General features: G+C 40.1%; 2 protein-coding genes across 2 annotated transcripts; one reads left to right on the top strand and one right to left on the bottom strand.

Moving 5' to 3' along the window:
- Positions 1-10: 10 nt before the first annotated feature.
- mthfd1b (methylenetetrahydrofolate dehydrogenase (NADP+ dependent) 1b) lies at positions 11-15,126 on the bottom strand. The gene is made up of 28 exons (XM_084743198.1): positions 14,925-15,126; positions 11,653-11,737; positions 11,335-11,394; positions 11,172-11,225; positions 10,822-10,958; positions 10,592-10,692; positions 10,335-10,471; positions 9,550-9,661; positions 9,199-9,326; positions 8,849-8,946; positions 8,464-8,637; positions 7,782-7,918; positions 7,617-7,663; positions 7,411-7,518; positions 7,246-7,320; positions 7,044-7,146; positions 6,847-6,923; positions 6,237-6,377; positions 6,083-6,151; positions 5,769-5,880; positions 5,436-5,575; positions 4,332-4,373; positions 3,943-4,043; positions 3,061-3,238; positions 2,607-2,714; positions 2,326-2,478; positions 791-904; positions 11-675 (listed from the first exon to the last, which is right to left on the bottom strand). The coding sequence occupies exons 1-27, from the start codon at positions 14,960-14,962 to the stop codon at positions 815-817; spliced, it is 2,805 nt and encodes a 934-aa protein (XP_084599324.1). The 5' UTR covers positions 14,963-15,126; the 3' UTR covers positions 11-675; positions 791-814.
- A 480-nt stretch (positions 15,127-15,606) lies between these two features.
- On the top strand, positions 15,607-19,331 carry dorip1 (dopamine receptor interacting protein 1). Its single transcript, XM_084743199.1, has 5 exons — positions 15,607-15,912; positions 16,184-16,708; positions 17,728-17,817; positions 17,905-18,039; positions 18,981-19,331. Exons 1-5 carry the CDS (start codon positions 15,827-15,829, stop codon positions 19,162-19,164), a joined length of 1,020 nt encoding a protein of 339 aa, XP_084599325.1. The 5' UTR covers positions 15,607-15,826; the 3' UTR covers positions 19,165-19,331.
- The last annotated feature ends 1,872 nt before the right edge of the window (positions 19,332-21,203 follow it).

The raw sequence follows: 21,203 nt of genomic DNA, 5'->3' as shown, positions 1-21,203 counted from the left end.
AGCTGATATGTGGCCTTCTGTCACAGACACTTTTATTTAAATCGTTTCTGACAGAAAAGTGCATTTATAAAATAATGACCGTTCACAGCAGTGGTGAATGTTAGACAGTATTAGAAATATTCAGCTGGTGTACAGGACAGACAAAATAGGAAATCTGACTGGCATAGGTAACAAGATTTTTCAAAAATAGAAAATTCTAAAACTTTTTGTAAGGCAGCATTATTTTCTATGATCAGTGGTTTTTATTAATAATACATTCATCCCAAAAGACACACAATTCAGTGGATTATTACAGACAGCAGCCTGGAGGAGATGCTCCTGGTGTAGTGCATACAAAACATACAAAAGTAGTTAATACAAGAGCTGCCACTGAACAGTGTAGGTTTATTATTGTCATTGGAAAATACAAGCTGGGCTTGTTTACGTGAACTTGGACACTTCCCTGTTGAAAGAAGTCCATTACAGGTGAGCAATCCCCAGGAAATAAACTGCTGTATGATTAATTAAGTTTCTCGAATAACCCATCTGGGCAAACCAAATCAATTATTTACAGATGTCAGTGTCTAATTGAAAAAAAAAAAAAAAAACAGTACCAGCTGATGAACTTGAGGCGTTTCCAGTTACTAATCCATCACATTTCATTAAAGCTCAGTGGAGAGGGGAGCTGGGCTTTGTCTATACAGTGGGGATTAAAAAAACACAAAACAACAAGAACAAGACATTAACAGATAGAATCAGTGCCCGCTCTAACATGAGATTGACATCTGTATGTGTTAACTACCCTCCTTACCATCATACAGTGCAGAGTCTTGCTTCAGAAGAGCCCGTTGACCTGTTCAGTCTCAGGGTCCAGGTCAATGTCATAGAAACAAGGCCTGGTGGGCAGACCGGGGATTGTGGGCATCTGGAGCAACAGCAAGGGAAAAACAGTATTATGACAGACATTATATAAGCCAGATTCTGGATATTCATACACTGATATACTGTACATACATATTAGGATTACTTAATGACCTTTTTCACAGCAGCGATTATGACATGAGATAGTAGAGTAAGCACAGGTGTTACCAATGATACTGATTAAGGTCCTGTTCAAATCAAACAGAGTCAGGGTGCTGCTATTGTGCATCTCGACTCAATGGAAAAGTTCTGCTACAAACAAAATAAGACCTTAATTAGTGTCTACTATTTCACATAAATATGGCTGCCATGAAAAGCATCTAGTGATTTGTCAATTGATTATTCATGGTTTAAATGAAAAATCAATTAGTTGAGTAACTGATAATGAAAATGATTATTTGCATGGTGAACGTCCAGCAAACACAGCTGGTGGCACATTACACAGATACAGATACAGATACACAAAGATGTTTTGAAACTTCTACCGTTGCCTTGATAACCAGCGTCCACATCAACATTCAAATTCTTCAAGACTTTTTTTTTTTTAATAAGAAAAACGTTGGGTCAACAGCACTGAAAAAGAGGTAAAACACTGGCAAAGAGTAACAAATGCAGCTCCTCTATAGCCTTTAATGTGTCTACAAACCTGCACACACAAAACAGGAGCATGCAAGCAACAGGAACGCACAAAACAATATCCACGAGCTGAAAAACATTCTTTAAATTTCTGCTCTGCGTGCGTAGATGTGAATCCATGAACAAAAGCGCATGCCCAACCTTCCCCAACTGCTCAACACTTGCTCACTTGTCAAGCTGACCTTTGAGACTTTGGAGGCCCCTTATTGTCCTCGTCTCCTGTTAGACTCACAGTTGCAATAATAGCAAAGTATTTAGGTAAATAATGGCCGCAGGTTTCAGGAAACAACTGACCGCACACTTGCCAATGGCTACATTAGAGCAATTTAATGTTACATTGACACAGATAGCACTGACACCACAGAATATTTCAGTACTGACATATCAGGAACCAGTGCCAATTTGGCACCAACTCTTGATACCCATCCCTGTTTGGAAGAGCTTTATTTTACACTTCAAGAGTTTTGCTGGATTCAATATTTACTTTCAGTCGTATAATGCTATATAACAGGCACACCGTTTGCACAGACTGATCACAGCAGAGTGTGTGTGTGCAACAAAGAAGACCATTTGTGATGTTGTGTTTGTTACTTGAAAGAAAAGACAGTTGAGTACTACAAACCAAGCTTTGTTTTCATTAATTGGACACCACTCCCCAACAATGACAGAAGAATGCAGAAAATCAAGGTACACTGTGATGCGGTTTCCAGATGAAGTTTTACAGACATGAACCTGCAGCACAACTGTGGAAAGGAAAGGTGTTGTTTGCTCAGCATAAATTAAACTTACCGTGCCAACCAATGGGAACAGAAAACCAGAGCCCACACTGGCACGGATGTCTCTGATTGGCAGGATGAACCCTGTGGGCACGCCCTTCTTGTCTGCCTCGTGAGACAGCGACAGGTGAGTCTTGGCCATGCAGATGGGCAGATTGCCGAAACCCTGAGGGGAGAAGACGTATTGGATTCTTCATTCAGCGATGATAATTTCCACTGACAGCAGCAGTTAACAAACAAACCGGAGAGACAGACAAGCAAAAAAAAAAAAAACTGACAAGGAGAGATACTGACCTGTTTGGTGTAGAGCTCCACCTTGTGTTGAGCCTCTGGGAGAAGCTCAATATCATCCGCTCCATAGATCTTCTGGGCGATTATTCGTATCTTATCAGCAATGGGGAGCTAGAGAGGAATTAGAAATATATACAGTGCAATCAGTGCAGTCCTTTAGCTGATATGTTGACCCACTTATTCCAACCAGACAATTTTTAGTGGTTGACCAAGGCCGTTTTTTTTCAAGTTATTATTTATTTTTTAACGGAGACTAGATTTACATGCATAAGGGCATTTCTGAGTGAATGAGAACATTATTTTTATCTTAAGTGTGGCTGATATCTTCATTCCCCTTCACAGACAAAATAAATATAATTGCACACGTTTTCTAGTAAATTCGTTCAGGTACTAAACCTCAGCCGACCTAGTAAATTGCAAAAAAATGAAAAACAACAGAAAGGTAATGGGCACCTACCTCCAACTCATAGAGGAACTTGAAGTTGCTGGGGGCCTCAGAGGCCCTCTGGACAGCCTGACCCAGGGCCACCGCACCAGCACCACCTTCAGCCCAGTGGGAGCAGCGCACAGCATCGAAGGCTCCGGCAGCTTTGGCCACGCGGCAGACCAGGTCCAGCTCGGCCTCCGTGTCTGTCCTGCAGGACAGGTCAGAACAACGGAAAGTGTTAGAGATTAACAGACACAGAAGCCTTCATCCAAAATGAAAGGAGGGAAAAAACTCTCAAGAATGTACCATAACCGTTCCACCTCAGACAAGGGTCATATTTTCCTGTTGCTTCTACTCAGCCAGTCAAACTGAAAACATCATAATTTGTGAAGAAAGACAAAACAGAAAATAGACTGAGTATCATGATCCTGATTTAAAAGCTGCATTCTTGATTTTTTTTTGGCGACTTGTGAGCAGCACAACAAGCTGCAAACACAACACTGACATTACTGCTTTACAACATTCAAGGTTAAGAACAGTTTTTGTCTTCAAAACTCCTGAGGGAAATATCAGGTTTTTTAGCAGCTAAATGTCCTGCTATGTTCACCAGCTAGTTGCTAACTTTGTCTGTCTGCTGTATGGTGCTGGGCAGGTAGTGTACAGTTTTCACTCATAACAGCTACCTGCTGCTGAAATCAACAAAAAAGAGAGCTGTGACAGTGAACGAAAATAGTTAAGTTGAAAAATCAAAACAATGAGATTAAAATGGCTGAAACACTGTGGGTTCATCACTAAAATAGAGCCTTTTCACATTACATACAGTCATTTGATTCATTAGATAAAAACATAAATTAGTGCAGCTTTAAGTAAAATAAAAGCCAGTTTATCTACATGTTGCTGTCCATCACTCACTTGAAACCATTGACAGCCACAACCACTGGTACACCGAAGTGCTGCGCGTTCTCTATCTGCTTCCTCATGTTGCTGCAGCCCTTCTCCAGCAGCTCCAGGTTCTACATGCAAAAACACAGAAACATATAAAATATTACAGAAAATAATGTTATCAGAAGGTTCTTATGAGCAGAAATTCTAAATGTTTAAATGCAGATACTTATAAGGTGTTTACTGGACACTTTAAAATAGACAAAGCTTTTAAATTTGTGGTGGTGTGCTGCACCTCATGCAGGCACTCGGCACAAACTAATGAATACACGGTACTGAATAAGAAGATATTAATCTTTTTTATTTTAATCTACAGCTCATCAACAGAAAACTATGATTTAAAATAAAGACAACATTACCTCATCAATGTATTCCTTTGGCAGTGGCATCCCGGCTGTGACCTAAACGAAAAACAAAATGTTTTAGTGTCTTAAATAATCCAACAATAAACTCACCAGAGATTATTTGAATGTTTTTCTTCAGTTGTCTGCCTCAGTATTATTAAGATGCTAACAACTATGTAAATCAAGAAGTGAGAATAAGAGTGAGTTATTGTTCTGTGACGTCCACTCAGCAGGAAATGTAATTACACTCTCAGCAGCAGTGTGCTGTCGTTCCCTGAGGGAGAGAGACACATCGAGTTGTGCAGAGGAAATATGTATTGTGATTGTGTGGATGCTGATGTGATCAGAACTATAAACAGAAATATAAAAATCATGTAAAATTATGTAATTAATACAAAAAAGTTTTTGGTCAAAATGAAGGTACTACTGTGTTTATCTTCAGTCAGTGTATCTTTTGGTTACTGGATGTTCATTTTAGAAACAAATATTAAAAAACAAAAAACAAGTAGTTATTTAAATACATACAAATTAAAAATACAACAATTAAAATACAAGTTTTTTGTCATAGTCAAAATGAGCTGAGTGAAATTTAAAAAATGTCTGATTTTACCTTTTTTTTTATTTCTGGTAACAAAGAATGAAAATAAGAAAAAAGTTTTTTTTATACCCTGACATTGGATGTGTTCATTTACAAGACAAAGGCACCAAATGTGCAAGTGTTGCTTCAGCCCAAGCTAAAATGTCTTTGGAAAACTCCTCTGAAATGATTTTAGACAAAGCAAAACAAAGCCTGTCATCTGCAGAAATCTCACTGCGCTCAAGTGAGCCGTTCTTTGTAGAAACCGATTGTGACAAGTGAATCAATATGAAAAAAAAAATATTTTTCCCCTTTCTGTTTTCTGGTGATTTTATTTTAGTCACTTTTTGTTACAAAATGGAAATCAAACCCTTTTCAATTTTCACTCATCCCTTTTGTGACCATGACAAAATTTTAAAATTCAATTTTAATTGTTGTATTTAAAAAAAAAAAAGCCCATTTCTGAAAGGAAAACTCAATAATGAAAAGATACACTGACCTTCTTGTCATTAGGATGTTGAAGAAAAGTCAAGCAAACTCACCGTTGGTCCTCCCCCATGCATCTTCAGCGCTCGGACGGTGGCCACCAGCACCACCACGTGGGGTCTCAGGCCTGAGTAGCGGCACTTGATGTTGAAGAACTTCTCCATGCCGATATCAGCACCAAAGCCAGCCTCCGTCACTGTTGGGCACAATTAATAGACGTTGGGAATACTATGAATACTATGTAATATCTTACTACAATATAACATCTGCCAACACCATCACCTGTACCATCAACACAGGAAACCATCTACTGCAGCACTGCAGTACCAGAAAGATTAAATATTGAAGAAAACATGTTCCCATAGAGCCATTTTCTTGGCTCCACTTACCTACAAAGCCCTCGGGTCCAACCAGCTTCAGAGCTATTTTATCAGCCAGGATAGAGGAGTTGCCATGGGCGATGTTGGCAAACGGGCCGGCGTGGACAAACACAGGGTTTCCCTGCGGATTCAGACAGCTTACATCTGACACAAAACCCATAACTCAAGGCAGTGTTATTCATCTGGCACGCAGGCATGTTTGGATCATTTAAAAATAAACAGAGACGTCAGAAATCAATAACAACAAGAACACGGTACACTTTTTTGGTTTTTACAGCTCTTTTCAGTGGATCTAGAGAGGTTGTCATGTATATTTCACTCACCTCCAACGTCTGCATCAGGTTCGGCTTGATGGCATCTTTCATTAGCACAGACAGAGCTCCACTCACACCCTGCAGACAGAAACAAGACATTATATGAGCCTCGTTTCCACTGTAATTATACAGACCATCATGAAGGCAACTTCAGACCACTGACCAGGTCCTCAGTGGTGACGGGGTCTCCACTGCGGCTGGTGGCCACGACCATCTTGGCCAGCCGCTGACGCATGTCCTCCAGGCTGCTGGTAAGGGCGAGCACCGCCATGATTTCACTGGCTACTGTGATGTCAAACTGGGCCTGGAGGACAGAGAGACAGAGTGTACGTCCCCTCATCATCAAAAACAAGGCAGCAAACAGAAAAGAGGACAGCACAGAAATTCCCTCATACAGATATTTAAAAAAGAATTGGATACATGTTATCTTCAAGGACCATATTTTTGTCATTTTATCATTTTTGTCAACATATCCACTGTGAAACAATCAGAAAAATAAATTGTCTCATTATAGATACAAAAATTTAAAAAACTAACTCTTCTATGAAACCTAGAAATGCTGGCTAAATTGTACCTTATGAGCGGATGCTTAAAGCTACTACATGTTAATATTTTAATGCATTTAGTTTACAGCATCTTTCAAATGTGGTGTGTTGCATTTCTACCTCCCTCAGTGTCTTTTGTGATACAACTGCTGGGTGGAGCTAGAGATGTTTTAATATTACACACAGTTTACTGATAAAGAGACAGCATTATGGATCTTATCTCTGTACCTCTCTTGTGTATCCCTTCTCAGTTGGTGACTGGCCAATTGTGATCTTCCTCAGGAATCGATCATTAGTATCCAGCACTGAATTGACACGCAAGGGGACACATGAGCATTTCATTAGTTGTCCATACATACAGCAGAGATAATGAGGAAGACAACGTAAAACTCATGAGGATTAAGATGTGTCTCAGGTGTGCGTACCTCTCTGCCAGGTGACAGAGCTCGGGTCGATGTCCAGGCGGGCAAAGCGGGTGATCTCTTCTTCAGTCAGAGAAGAGGGATCAGTCTTTTCTATGCCTAGTTTCTAAAAAAAAACCCAGAAAGTTAAAATGAATCATAACATACATTCCATTCTGTCTGTGAGTTAAGTTAAAACCTATAAGATTGTGACACGATCACTCACTCTCAGTCTGTTGATCTGGATTGGAGAGAATTTCCTCTGTCCTCCACTGAGCGGGACCAGGCGGTTATACAGAGCCTGAGGGCGCACAGATACGGAGAAAGATAACGGTCACAGTCCATTAAATACCAAGTAAAAAGGTGCATTTTGAAAAAATATAGTACCCACCTTGTCAGTTTGTGTCAGCTCATGGAACATGCGAGCGTCTATGGCAGCAGCCACCAAGTTGTTTGCAGCCGTGATGGCGTGGATGTCACCAGTGAGATGGAGGTTGAACTAAAATGAACAGACTCATTAATTAAAAACAATCTTGCCTTTGTATTTTTATACAAGCAGCAAAGATTTGCATTTGAAGCAGTAGTGCACTGCAGTACCTCTTCCATAGGAATGACTTGAGAGTATCCACCTCCTGCAGCACCACCTGCAGACAGAAGACAAAACTACAGATTCATACACCCGGACAGGACCTAAAATGTACATTTCGCCAGCGTTTAACTTATCCAACCTTCTCACTGAGTGCCCATTAATCAGCATCTCACCTTTAATGCCAAAGGTGGGTCCCTGCGAGGGCTGTCGGACACAGGCAAACACATTGAGCTTCATGTGGGCTCCCAGGGCCTGCACCAAGCCGATGGTGGTGGTGCTCTTTCCTTCACCCAGAGGGGTGGGTGTGATGCTGCAGACAGAAGATCTTTATCAGTGGGGCCAGGAATGAACAGGAACCAAGTACTTTGGCACATAGATCAATGTCAGTAACTTCAACAGAATAAGAAGTGAGGGGTGCACATTAAACTTTTGCTATTTTAAATTCTGCTGCACTGCATGATGAAGTAGGAACCTTATCAGATATATGAATTTGTTGGGCACTATGAAAAGAAAAGTTACATTACAAGCAAAGATAGGGATTCTGGTGACAGTATACATTGCAACAACTTCTAACAGCAAACATGAAACAAAAAAAAGTGAAATAATCAAATTCTGTGTCACACACTACCAGATTTAGAAAACAAGGAAAAAAATCTTTTAAATAATAGCAAATTGACTTATTTCAGTGTTTTACTTTGGTGATCAATTTATATAATTTATCAGCTCTTGACGTGGCATGAAAAAAATGTTTTTTACCTTGTACAAACTGGAAATTAAATTATAAACAACTTAAAGCATTCTGAAGTCCTGCAGGATAACGGTACAGTACAGCTGATTTAAGTGCTGACAGCATACCCAGTGACCACCACATATTTGCCGTCTGGCTGGGCCTGCAGGCGTTTGATGATATTCAGCTTGACCTTGGCCTTAGTCTTTCCGTAGAGCTCCACCTCATCGGAAAGCAGGCCCACCTCTCTGGCTAGGTGGTCGATGGGTTTGGGCACACAGGAGCGAGAAATCACAATATCACTGTAGGAAGGCAGAAAGACAACACACAAAATCACATTTTCATCTGAGCAAAGGAAGAAAACGGCAAAGACTGAAAGACAAAGAGTACATTCAAAGATCTGACTTGAGGCAGTGAATTTAAATAGTTCATGGATTATTGAACAGAATGAAACCTACAGTAACAAGTTAACAGAGCACACGACTAAGAGACGGAGAAGATAAGAAGACAAACCTTGGCACAGGCTTCTGGAGGTTGAGTTTGGTGTAAGAGATGTTCCACCTGCCTGGTTTATGGCTCTCCAGGAAACGCTTTGCACTCAACACTGTGTTCTGTACAAACAAACACACAAACACTCAGGCATTTTGCAGGTTTTCAACATTATATACAGTTTTATAACATAATAAGTATGCTGCCAACGAAAAAAAGAAAATGTCAGAAGATTTTGCTGCAATAAAAATGCCATTGCTGCAGCCTTGTATTCTCCTGGTGTGATATGATGTATACAACACAGACATGACAAATGCACAATTAATGCAACTGTAAGAGTTAAGTTCTGGATTGACTCTCCAGATGGACCGTACCGCCATCAGCATGGCCACAGTCATGGGTCCCACACCACCTGGTACAGGGGTGATGAAACCGGCCTGCTCCTTGGCCGAGGCGTAGTGGACATCTCCGACCACCCGCTTCCCACTTGCTTTAGTCTCATCTGAAAGATACAGAGAGAAACTTTGAGCTAAATACCGTAAAAAAAATTACCTCTCTGTCCTCTAATTCACTTCTAAAGTGGACTACAGTCACTCACTTTGGGATGTGGGAAATTGTGCTGACCATTTTTAAAAATCTGTCATTTTATAGACTAAGAAATTAATTGATTACTCTTGAAAATAATCATCTGATTAATATTTCATTAAAATAACGGGTAGTCCAACCTGGAATGTGGTTGATGCCACAGTCGATGACCACCGCTCCCTTCTTAATCCAATCTCCCTTCACCATCTCTGCTTTGCCAATGCCAACAACCAAGATGTCTGCTTTGCGCACCTGGACAAACACAATGACTGACATTAGTGAGTGTCTCACTAATAAGAGAAAAGCATATGTAATAATGATGCAAGGGGTAATAGTAAAAGTTCATAGATATTTTCAAAATCTGATGGCAGCAGAGATTTGGAGTTTCATGCAACAATCAACAAGTGAGATAAAGGTTACTAATTAGTTGACAATCAAAATAATTTATTGCTTTCATGTATAAATTTCAAATGTGAAAACTGTGCGTTTGCAAATCCCTTTTTAAAACAGGCAGCTCATGCCATGTCCAAATGATAATGTCAATGTATCTTTGGACAAAAAGGTGTTTTTGGCAATTATGTAGATGTATCAGAGATTTCTAAGAAAGAAGTTTGAAATTTAAACTGAACAGTGAGCAGCGTTTCATCCTTCCTCCATGCTGATGTCTGTTTTTCTTATTTTCATCCTTTTTTGTTTTGCTTTTCTTCCATTGTAACTATTATTATAATTTTTCTTTTTTCCCCCCTAATTGTTCTATCTTCTTAATATCTCTTCAGTATTTATTTCCAAAAATCCATACAAACAGCTAAAAACAGCTACATGAAAACATCTCTGATCTCATTATTTGCTCTGCTTGCATTATGGCTGATGGTGATACAATCCTGAGACTGTACTGATGCGTTGGGTGGAGGTGTTGTTGATGTACCTCTTCAGGGAGGTCAGCGGTTTTAGAGTGGCAGGTGGTGACGGTGGCGTGGTTCCACAGCAGCAGGTCATGCATCGGTGCACCCACGATCTTACTGCGGCCAATCACAACAGCTCTCTTCCCTGCCACAGACACACCTGTAGAGACGGCGGTGGATCCATTGATTCATTTTGGCCTCGTTCAATTCTTGTCATACATTTTCAAACTACAGATGTTTTTTTTCACTTGGCAACAGATGTTTTGAAGGGTGTGTTTACCAGTCTGTCTGATCAACTCCATGCAGCCGTTTGGTGTGCAGGGGATGAAGCAGTCACCCAGGTCCCCACGAGACAGCTTCCCTGCATTTATGCTGGTCAGGCTGTACAAAGACACATTGAACACTGCAAATTTAAGATGTCTAATAAGTAAAAAATCCAACTGAGATTGTTTTCTTCAATCAGACTCAAAGCAGGCACGGGAACATTTCAATGTTAACGTCATGTCCTACCCATCCACGTCCTTCTCTGGGGCCACGGCGTTGGTGACCTTCTCTGTGTCGATCTTGTGGATTGAGTCTAAAGGCAGCTGCACGATGAGGCCGTGGACAGACGAGTTCTCATTCACTTCTTTGATGCTGTGAAGAACCTACAGGCAGACAGACGGTCTTTACACTCTCAGGTACTTTATATATGTCATTTACCGTGTTAACCTTTTTTGTGTCCGCGATTAGCACCCCGAATCCCTTTTCTCCTATCTTACTGAACTGAAAACCATCTGTTTTAGAAAATATCCACAGTGGAATTTTGGGATTTGTAGGTTTTAATGGGCACTACAAAGGTAACAACAATCCATCCTGACCTCCTCCTCGGTTGCAGTCTTGGGAAGTCTCATATGTGTAGCATTTATTCCAATCTGTGCACGCAGAAGGAGAGAACAAGCCAGACATTGAACTGATTGCAAACACTATACAGGAAAGATGTGGTGTACATACTGTATGGCAAAAAAAAAGTGATCTTTTTACCTCTGCTGCTGCCTTCAACTTCATGCTGATGTACAGATTTGAATCATCACGGTCTCCAACCTGCAAAGACACATAGCATCATTTTGAATAATGTCTTCTACCATACACATACATGTGTTCATGACAGAACACTCCAAATGTCTCCATCTACAAGAAGAACATATTTATACACTCTGTATCCATGCAGGGGAACACAATGACATTCACAGGACCTAAATTCATACATGTCGACTGTCTCCAGGGGAAGGCCTAGAGAAAGCACAAGCACACAAAACATCCAGTAATGTTTCCCATCAAAGTTCCCATATAAGGGCTTACCTGTAAAACCACCAGACCGGGTCTGAAGTTGGGGTCCTGAAGCTTCATCTGCTCCACATCCTTCTTCAGGCGCTCCCTCACCTGCCTGAGAACACAAAATAACAGAATAAAAACCCAGCTGGATTTTTAATCTCTGTGCAGCGACAGGTGTACCATTATAAAGCAAAGGGACCAGACCATATGGTGCACAAGTCACAGGCCCGAGTCACTCCTTTCCCTGGCAACGGTTACAGATTTTATGCCCAAATAAATGCCATCTGGCAATCTCATTATGAAACTTGTAATCATTTTCCAATCTGCAGTGTTCAATCTCGACTGGAGAAGCAAAGCCAGGACATCAGAGACTGAATGAGATTCTTATCTTTGGCCTTTGTCTTTGCTTTATCTTTATTTGTTTACTGTGTAACATCACCCCCAGGTTTGAACTGACTCCACCCACTGCATTTTTAATTTTGAAAAAAGCTAAGTAAAAAAAAAAGTGAACAAGGGGCTTGGGGGGGGGGCAAGGTAGGCCAGTGGATTTGTGAGGCAGGAGTTGTTTAGTGAGTTGTTGTGACATTCTTTTCTCATGTGAATTTCATGACAAAGGTTACTCCCAATTGATCAATTCCATGTCACCGTTGGTCTTGCCCAATTTAGGGCTGATGTCAAACAGTAGATGGCTTGTGGAGCCACTTTCATCCCATGCAATTCAGATTTTTATCAATTTTATGTCAATATTACCACCAGCATAAACGGGTTTCATCACAGTACAGTTATATAATGTAGATTACTACTAAAAAAAACACAGCAGTGTGTGATACCTCTTAAACAGTTTGGTTATAGGAGTTATGGCTTATCTGCTCCCCTAACACCCAGATTAGGTAAAGTCAACTCACATATTCCAAGACAAGATTGAGTGAGTAGATGGACTTTTAACTCATAGCAACTAAAACCGATTTTAAGATGTATCATGTCTCTTGTAGCGACAATGTCCTATACTTTAGCTGCTACTGGCTGCTGACTGGGCTACAACTGTTCAGACGTGTACTCGGAAAAACGAGGTCCAAGCTCACCAGTTCTTTATTGTCAGCAAACTGCATTTTTTTTGTTATTTGCACAGTCAAAAACTGATTGCCTCCTTCCAGTTGCAACACCTGTAACTGATGGTATTACCTTAGATTTCTTCTGGCCATAAGCCTATCCTCTACAACCCCCTAGTGTTTGGAGGAGTTACTACATACTAAACAGAAACCAAGTACATTAAACAGAAATCAAATACATGGCTCCTACATCTCTCTTAACAAAGCTTAACCCCAGTTGTATTTCTTTTGCAACCTTTTCACACAATCAGTCCCACAAGTAATCAGTCTGACTGATCTCATCCACTGTGGAAGACAAAAAGAACAGAGCAACTCATCAAAAAGCACTGACGATAGACCAAATATCTTATTTTAAACACAGCGTCTTTGTGCATCACATGAACCTCATTACAAGTAATGATGGAACACATACATCAGGTGATTACTACTTATTATGAATGCATGACACAACCCATTTGAACTAACTTTCAAGTAATCTCAGAGTGCTTTTGTCCTGGTGGCTCTGCAAGATTAGCGTTTTAAATTCTAAAAGGTTCATCCAAATAGTTCATCCAAATATCCATGATTTAAAATCTGGATGATCTTAATGTCCTCAAGCCCCATTTGAATGATCAGGCATTCCAAAATAAGTTTATCAAAAGTACCACATGTTTAACACAATACAATCCATTCATTATACATTCAATAGCACAGAAGCTAACAAAGTTATGAAAAATGTATGTAAGTGCACATCCAAGACATCAGTTGTGTTCACTCTTTATTGTCTTGCCTGAAAATTAGTACACAGCAAAACCAGACAGTGTAAAGGAAAACAGTGATGCTAAACATAGGAATACAGCTCTAAATAATAGTTATAAAACAAAGACCTACTATTGAAACTTTGTTATTCAGGTACATTATTATACATATGACTGTCAATATGTTTTTGTTTGTTCACCCAGGGGAACAGAGAAACTAAGGGCTAAAATATAATTCCAAGACTTCATAAAAAACAATCATTGTACCATATTGCATCATAACAACAATCTTTATAACAATGATGACTGATAAAACAACATGTAGGCATATCGTAATTCCTAGTAAATGATCAACTAAGGCTGTATTCTTATAAACAAATACAACTCATACAGTGCTCCTATTGTTGTCGCCTTTGTGTCAATCAAAGACTTCTGGATAAGGGGTTGAAGAAAAAACTAAATTTCCTCACAGGCAGACTCTCAATAAACCTCTGTCCATAAAGGCCACTCGTGCAGAACAGCTTTTGTCCAGCTTCAGAGATAATGAATGTAAACGCTCCTCATGAGACAGGCATGGAGAGGCTGTTACAGGCTGTTCGTGTTGCATAAAATAATTTAACTAATGAGTCCTGTGAGGGGCAGTTAACAGGGTGCAGGCTGTCATGTCTTGTGACAAGCGCATGCAACTAAATGTCCCGCACTCCTGTTGTCTTTGCCAAATATACTTGGCCAAACCTTTGATAATAAGCAATATCTGGATTCAGTCAAACTATGAAAAAACAAGGAACCCGTTTGCAGATTGTCCTCAAATATTTAAACAGGGACAAATAACTGTTAGTGTTAAGTGTCAAAGTTTTATGAGTTGCCTCAGCACTTGAGGTCAGTGGATCAACAGGGCAAAGATCACATCACACCACCACAGAATCTTACATAATGCTGTTACACGATCTGAAATCTATCATTCCAGAGTTTTCAATGACCTTACACTGTGGGTTACCATTACATTATAAACAGTCACAAGTCAGTGCATTAGTGTGAACATATTTAGACTAATCTAGCGGTCAGGAAACAAATTTTTATGCAGGTTGAGAAAAAGTCTGCTATGGTTTTTCAGGTGATTACGCACAACAAACAGTAACAATTGCTGGCGCACTTCTTTCACGTGGACAGCCATGTACAACCAATTCAAACTACGTTATGAATGGTTTTCGCCTGCAAGCACACACAAGACCAGTTTCTTGAAATATATAACAGCTGTGTGCAAAATGTCCACCATATACAGGAGTTGTTTTTGACTCAAGTGTCTCTCTAACTTTAGCATTAAAGTAACTGTAACTCAGTTGGCTAGTTAGCTGCCTAGTTAGCCAAAATACAGACACGTTTCCTCAGGCTTGTTTCACATATCAAGCTATATGTGCATTCATAAACGTATTTGATAAATTGTTAAACTTACGCTGAAACCTCTTTTCCGCTTACGACTTGAGCTGACATCTTTTGGTCCTAAATGTCCGTCCTCAAATGTGTCCTGCTGCACACTCACTGCTTGACAAGAAGAGCGCGTGAGTTCAGCCAAAAACTTGAGTTAAGTGAAAAAGCGTTCGAGTGGCAGGTGGTGACGCACACTCTGTTCACAAACCCTGCACTGGCGCTGAAAATCAGCGTATAACTTTCAAGAATCGCGTCGAAGGTTGTACGTATCATTTGTAGAGGGTGTAACGACGGGGAAGGGCGGGGTTATTTGAAAACTCTCAACTCTGACAGCCAATCACATACTTAATATAACGCACAAGTAGACCCCCACAACCAATAATATGCACAGTTCTGCTATGCTACCCACGAGGGGGTGTGGTAATGGGCGGGGTTTCAACGGATGTAGGGTAATGTAAAAATAGAGGGGAACCCCAGACGCGCGAAAGATCTCGCGATAGTGATTATTCTGACCCAAGCTATGATCCTTATCTAACCTAAACAAGAGTGTTCTGGCCTAAAATCCACCCAGATTAGAATCAAAGTGTTGGCACATTATGAAACGTAATTAAATGTACAAAATGCTCGAGAAAGAAGCAACGCGTACAGATCTCGCGAGGGTTTCGCAAACCAAAGGTTCCTTCTAGACATGATCGTAGTTACGTCGAGAATCAGCAGAGGGCAGCACTGTATTTACACATCGCTTAGATTATCCGTTGAAAACAGACAGCAATGTTTATATGGGGGAAACTTGACGTTTAATCAAGATTGTTCTGCTTCTAGCAGAAGTATCACCATTTTAGGTATTCATTGGAAAGAGCTGGAAAATCCCATACTTGGAAATCCGGCTTTAAGTCCGATGTAAGACATGAAGAAATACAAAGAGCTATGGATAGTGGATACTCTGTTTTGAGCGACAGCGAAGACCTCCAGACGCTAATTTCAAACACTGCAAACAATATTCACTTCGAGAGGTAAGCAGCAGCTGCTAACGTGTTAGCTAGCAGGCTCTGAGGCTCTGTCTAACGCTATTTAATCGGGGATAAGTGGACGTGACTCGTCTGTGCGTGGCTTGTTTCGTTATTGCAAGCTAACTTTACATCTGTTTGCATACGTTAGCCTCTGTCCAGAGGTAAAGCCTCCACCTCTCCACATTATACGGTCCAAATCCATCAGTACATCAAACTAAACCTCACCCACATTCAAAACTTCTCTGTCTATCCCTCTTCTAACGCGTTTCTATAGGTCTAAGACCCTGTTTGAAGAAATTCGTGCCTCCATCAACAACAATGATGAGGAGGACCGCTCCTTCTGGAGGCCTGTGCTCCCATGGGGTGGCGTCCTTACCATTAAAGCAGGACGTAAAGCCATATCATGCACCCCTCTGTACGTTAAAATCAACCTGAAAAACACCTGCACCATCGATGGCTTCCTTATGATCCTGTATGTGATCCTGCGGGACAACCAGAGCTTTCCCAGGGAGTTGGCTGTCTTCCTGGGCAAGCAGTTTGTGGAGCACTTCCTCTACTTGATGGACAGCTGTGACTACACCACAGTGAAGATGCTGTGGATCTGGGACAGGATGTCTAAGAAACAGTACCGCTCTCAGATCCACCAGGCAGCGCTGGAGATCGACCTGTTTGGGAATGAGCACAAGAACTTCACAGAGAACCTGGAGAACCTCATGTCCACCATGCAGGAGAGTCTGTGCACCAACTGGAACTGCCCGGCCCGGTTCCAGGAGTTTATCAAGACCACAATCAACATCAGGTACCCTGCGACAGACACAGACACTGTGATATCCTGATGCTATAGGGTGAACCTGAAAAGTTGCATACTTTCACCCATTGATATATATAAAAATAGATGACATGAGAGCTCCCCAAAAGTGAAGCCAAGACATCTCAATTGGCCCCTGTTGACTGGCTGCAGTATAGATCATAAACCCCACCCTCCCCATGTTTACAGATGGGACATGGGCTAAACTAAACAATCAAAGTAGACGTCAAATAATTTTTTTCAAAAGATGCTTTCTGTCAATTTTGGTAGTTATTGTCACGCTGATCTTTGTTCAAGTGTTCTTTTTTTTTTATATATATATAAGTTTGGTTTTAATTAGTGATTTGATGACATGAAAAGGGAGTTTCACATCATGATTGACATCTGAGCTCTGCCACAATACCACAGCTAACCCCGATCACCACTGCACAGACTCTGGCTCCAAATGACATAACCAGTGCAAGATGGCAGCCTTCATATCTGGGATGTTTTGGCTTCTTTGTTTTGCAGTGGGAGGAAGTGGAGATGCATCATCCATCTTCTTTTACAGTCAGTGGTCAGGGCTTAAGAAAGGTTTGCGCTATAAACTGTCTTTGTGTAGTGGTGTTCTGCATCCACTGTTAAAAATATCAGATGTCCTTATGGATTTGGTCCCAGTACAAAGCCCATGTCAACACTTGGAATATTATTTACTGTTCAGGTCAGCTGGTGTGCACCTCCACCTTAGAATGGGGTTCATTTTCACCACTTAACATACTTATTAAGGTGACATAAAAAAGTGTATGTATTGCTGCTGTCTTCAAGATGCTATTTATTGTCACACCACTGTCAACTAGGCACTAAAGAACCTAAAACTAACCAAAAGAACCCCAAACTAGCCCCAAAGAGCTAAAGAATCTTACTTGTCATTATAAGATGTATTTTCCCTCCACAGAGTAGTTCAGCTCTAGTTAGTACAGTGTTGTTGGATGGTATAGTTATTTCCATGTCTTAAAATTTCTGACCCCCAGCCCCCCTCATGAGCTGCCTCACCAAGACCCCATCCAGATGGCCGTGGACGAGTTCTTCTGCCCCAAACTCCTGCTCTGCTCACAAGTAGGGTGAGACACTGACAGGATGGATGTCATTGTCTTCTACTTTGGTTAAGTCTTACTTCACTTTCATGAAGAATTGATGTTTTTTAACAGATGTGATGGTATAAGGGAGTTCTCTCAGAGAGTTTTCTGCCACGGACCTCCACCCTTCGTCATTCTCAACATGCAGCAGTGGAAGTCAGAGGAACTGTCCTATGTTCCTTACCATCTGGCCCTCTGCCAGCGCAGGTATGGAGGTTCTACACTGTTTCCATTGGATGGGTACACAGCACCATGCTTTAGACACACAGACACAAGACATGGGAAATTACTGCCCTCACCCCACAATATTTGTGCATAAACTATAAAACAGAGAACCACAACAATAATAATAATACAGGGATCTAAATGACTTTCAGCATAGAATTTTAGAATTCAGCCTTGATATAGCCGCATTTCAGACTCTGGCTGTAGGACAATTATAGTGTTTAATATCATTAAGGACAAAAAAAAAAAAAAATGAACGTATTTGACTCAACCAATTATTGTCATTTTCTCTTTGAATCAAATTTGAATTTTGAACTGACAACATATGTATTCACCCAGAAGAAATGTTCACATTTGATGTTTTATTGCAAATTTGCCTCAAATTTAATTAAATTAAATGGTGGCATTAAAAACTCTTGAAAAGTCTTAGTCTTAGATTTAACTGGCTGATACATGTAGACACCCTAGTCATCATGAATACAAAAGTTAAACAACAGATTATGTAAAACTACTAGAACTGATCCTGTTTTTCTGTTGCAAAAAGAATCCTAGCTGCCATGTTTTGTTTGTACAAGCAGAAGAAGAGAGGAGTAACTGTGGCAGGAAAACTGTTGGTTGTGTGAAAAATACAAGATAAATTCAGAGTGACTTCCTTCACATCAGTCAACTAAATCTTCTTGTAGAAGCGTCTGACTTCCAACACTGAATATTTACAAAGTAGCAGTCATTGAACTGCATAATTTCATTTTATTTTCCAATTTGCATACATTTATACTTTTATATTTCAGTTACTTCTGCCTCTCTTTGTTCTAGATCAAATGGGAAAATATTTTTTATTACTTATAAAACTTTTATATATGCTCTTACTTTGGGTTTCTTGGGCAGTATAAAGAAAATAGTATTACCAAGTCTTTTCTCCACAGGTACTCACTGGAGGGCGCCACACTCTTCAACAAGGAGGAGCATCACTACTCTGCAGCCTTCCAGATAGATGGCTGCTGGATGCACTACGATGGTCTGAGGGGTGACAATCTGATCCTGTTACATAAGCCACCGGAGCTCCTGCTGCTGTCGTCGCTGGTCTACATCCGCGCCTCCGACAAATGAACTCCTTACAGATGAGCATCAAAGCATTCATCCAGCCATCCTATGTTTTGTTGTATATTTTGTTCTGACCCCACAGATGGCATTGCATTACCGAAATCATGTTTCATTGTTTGTTTTTGTTTTTTTCATTAGTTTCTGTCAGCTGTTGTTTCCTCTGCTTCGCCTGAACACTTGCAGAAACTTTACTGTGCTACATGGAAATTACTTCTTTTTGGGGATGCTTGGAATCCAAGATTATAATGGACTACAATAGTTCTGGGTTGATATGCATAAATAACAATATCAGTGAGTAATGTGCATCGTATGCCATTGTCCTGGTAAAAAAATACACTGTGAGGGTGTATTATTTGATTATCTTTTATAGAAACTGATATCTCACATTCCTATTGGCAGTTTAACTTTACATTTATGCATATCAACCCTCTCCTACAGTTAAACAGGTGCTTTTTCTATTTCCACTGTGGTCTAAAGATAAGAAACAATCAAACAAGGCCAAGGTCCATGTCAGGTTAATTTCTTTGCAGGCATTTAATATAACGGGTGAATGTGAAAATAGGTTGAAGGCAGTCTGAAATATATACAAGGCCATTTTCCCCCAGTGTGCTGGAAAAAAGATCCTGCAAGTGAATATAATGATAAATCTTGTCAAAATAATGAGAAGCTTCTCTTCTTTCTTTTAGTATTGTGAGATACTAGCTCATTTTGAAAAACAAATTCATAATTTTATGATTCTTATTCATTTTTTCAGGATATTAACTCACTTTTTTGACAAAGTTCCTTATTTAGTGACACTGAGTCATCATGCTGACTAGGTTTCTCTGTATTTTGAGACAATATGTCATTATTTTAAGAAGGTTTCTCAGTATTTAGCTATAACAAGTCATTATTTTGAGATACAAAGTCATTTCCATAAAGTTTCTCATTTTGAGTTACAGGATCTTTTCCCCCATCACATTGGCAGAATTGGACTTCTTTAGATTATGTCTTTCCAGAAATTACAAGCTTAAATATTACCTGTTCAGCTGCTAGGGCACTAAGCTGGCAGCATGTCCATTGCTAATGAATTAAATTCAAGCATTTTAACATGCAAACTCAGCACAAACTGCAGTTGCCAACACAGGGAATATGTATTTGTTTTGTTTTTTTTAACCTCAAAGACTTACTGATATCACACAGTGCCTCTGCCAAGGGAAGTCTGGGAAAGGGAATCCTGTCTAGTATAAATCCTTGATTGTGATTAGTTTTCGATTTCTGTTTTTCTATGCTGAGACTGTCTTTAAAATGCAAATACAAATATTTTGGAGTACATTTTGTATTGATTTATTTTGTCGTACATGTGCATTTCATGGATGGGTATAAAAAGAGCCACAGAGAAGCAGGCAGTACCTTTTAAGGCAGGCATTTATTTTAAACTGGGTACAACTGCACCACACAAACTGACTAAAATGTATGTAAAATGTCTTCAATCAAAACATGATAAAATGTGAAAAGCTACTGTTTCTACACCTAAGGTTATCTTGTACTTCCAGTATTAATCCACAGGATATAAAATTCAAGATCGTCACCTTACTCCAGACACACAATGGGAAATGTAAAAGAAGCAGAGTGGTCATTTTGGCTAACATTGACATCAGTTTCAAAGGATTTTTTCTTTCAGACACAAACATTAAGAGTGGCAGTCCATCGCAGACCAGTGGTGGTGTTAGTCATCCATCTGCTTTCTTTGAACAAGCACTTTGGTGAGAGTGGTGGCAAAAAACATGACATTGGTTAGGCCATAATAAAAACACGTACAAACTCAATTTTAACATCCCTTCTTTTTGCAGATTCACGTTTGCAGATTTTTCATCAGCGTCTCTCCAAAACTCATTAAAGTAGTAGTTAGTGTACACCTCAAAAATCATGACATTATACGCAACAGTGATGCTAGATGAATCACGGCAGCAGCACATAATTACGCCTGCGTGATTTGTGCTGTGGCTGTTAAGTGACAAAATCTAGTATGACAGAATTAGCAAACAATCAGGTTACACGACATT

The sequence above is a fragment of the Lutjanus erythropterus genome, chromosome 18 (genome assembly GCF_056507025.1).
Source record: "Lutjanus erythropterus isolate fLutEry1 chromosome 18, fLutEry1.hap2, whole genome shotgun sequence".
NCBI lineage: Eukaryota > Metazoa > Chordata > Actinopteri > Lutjaniformes > Lutjanidae > Lutjanus > Lutjanus erythropterus.
This window is presented reverse-complemented; position numbering and strand designations above follow the sequence as displayed.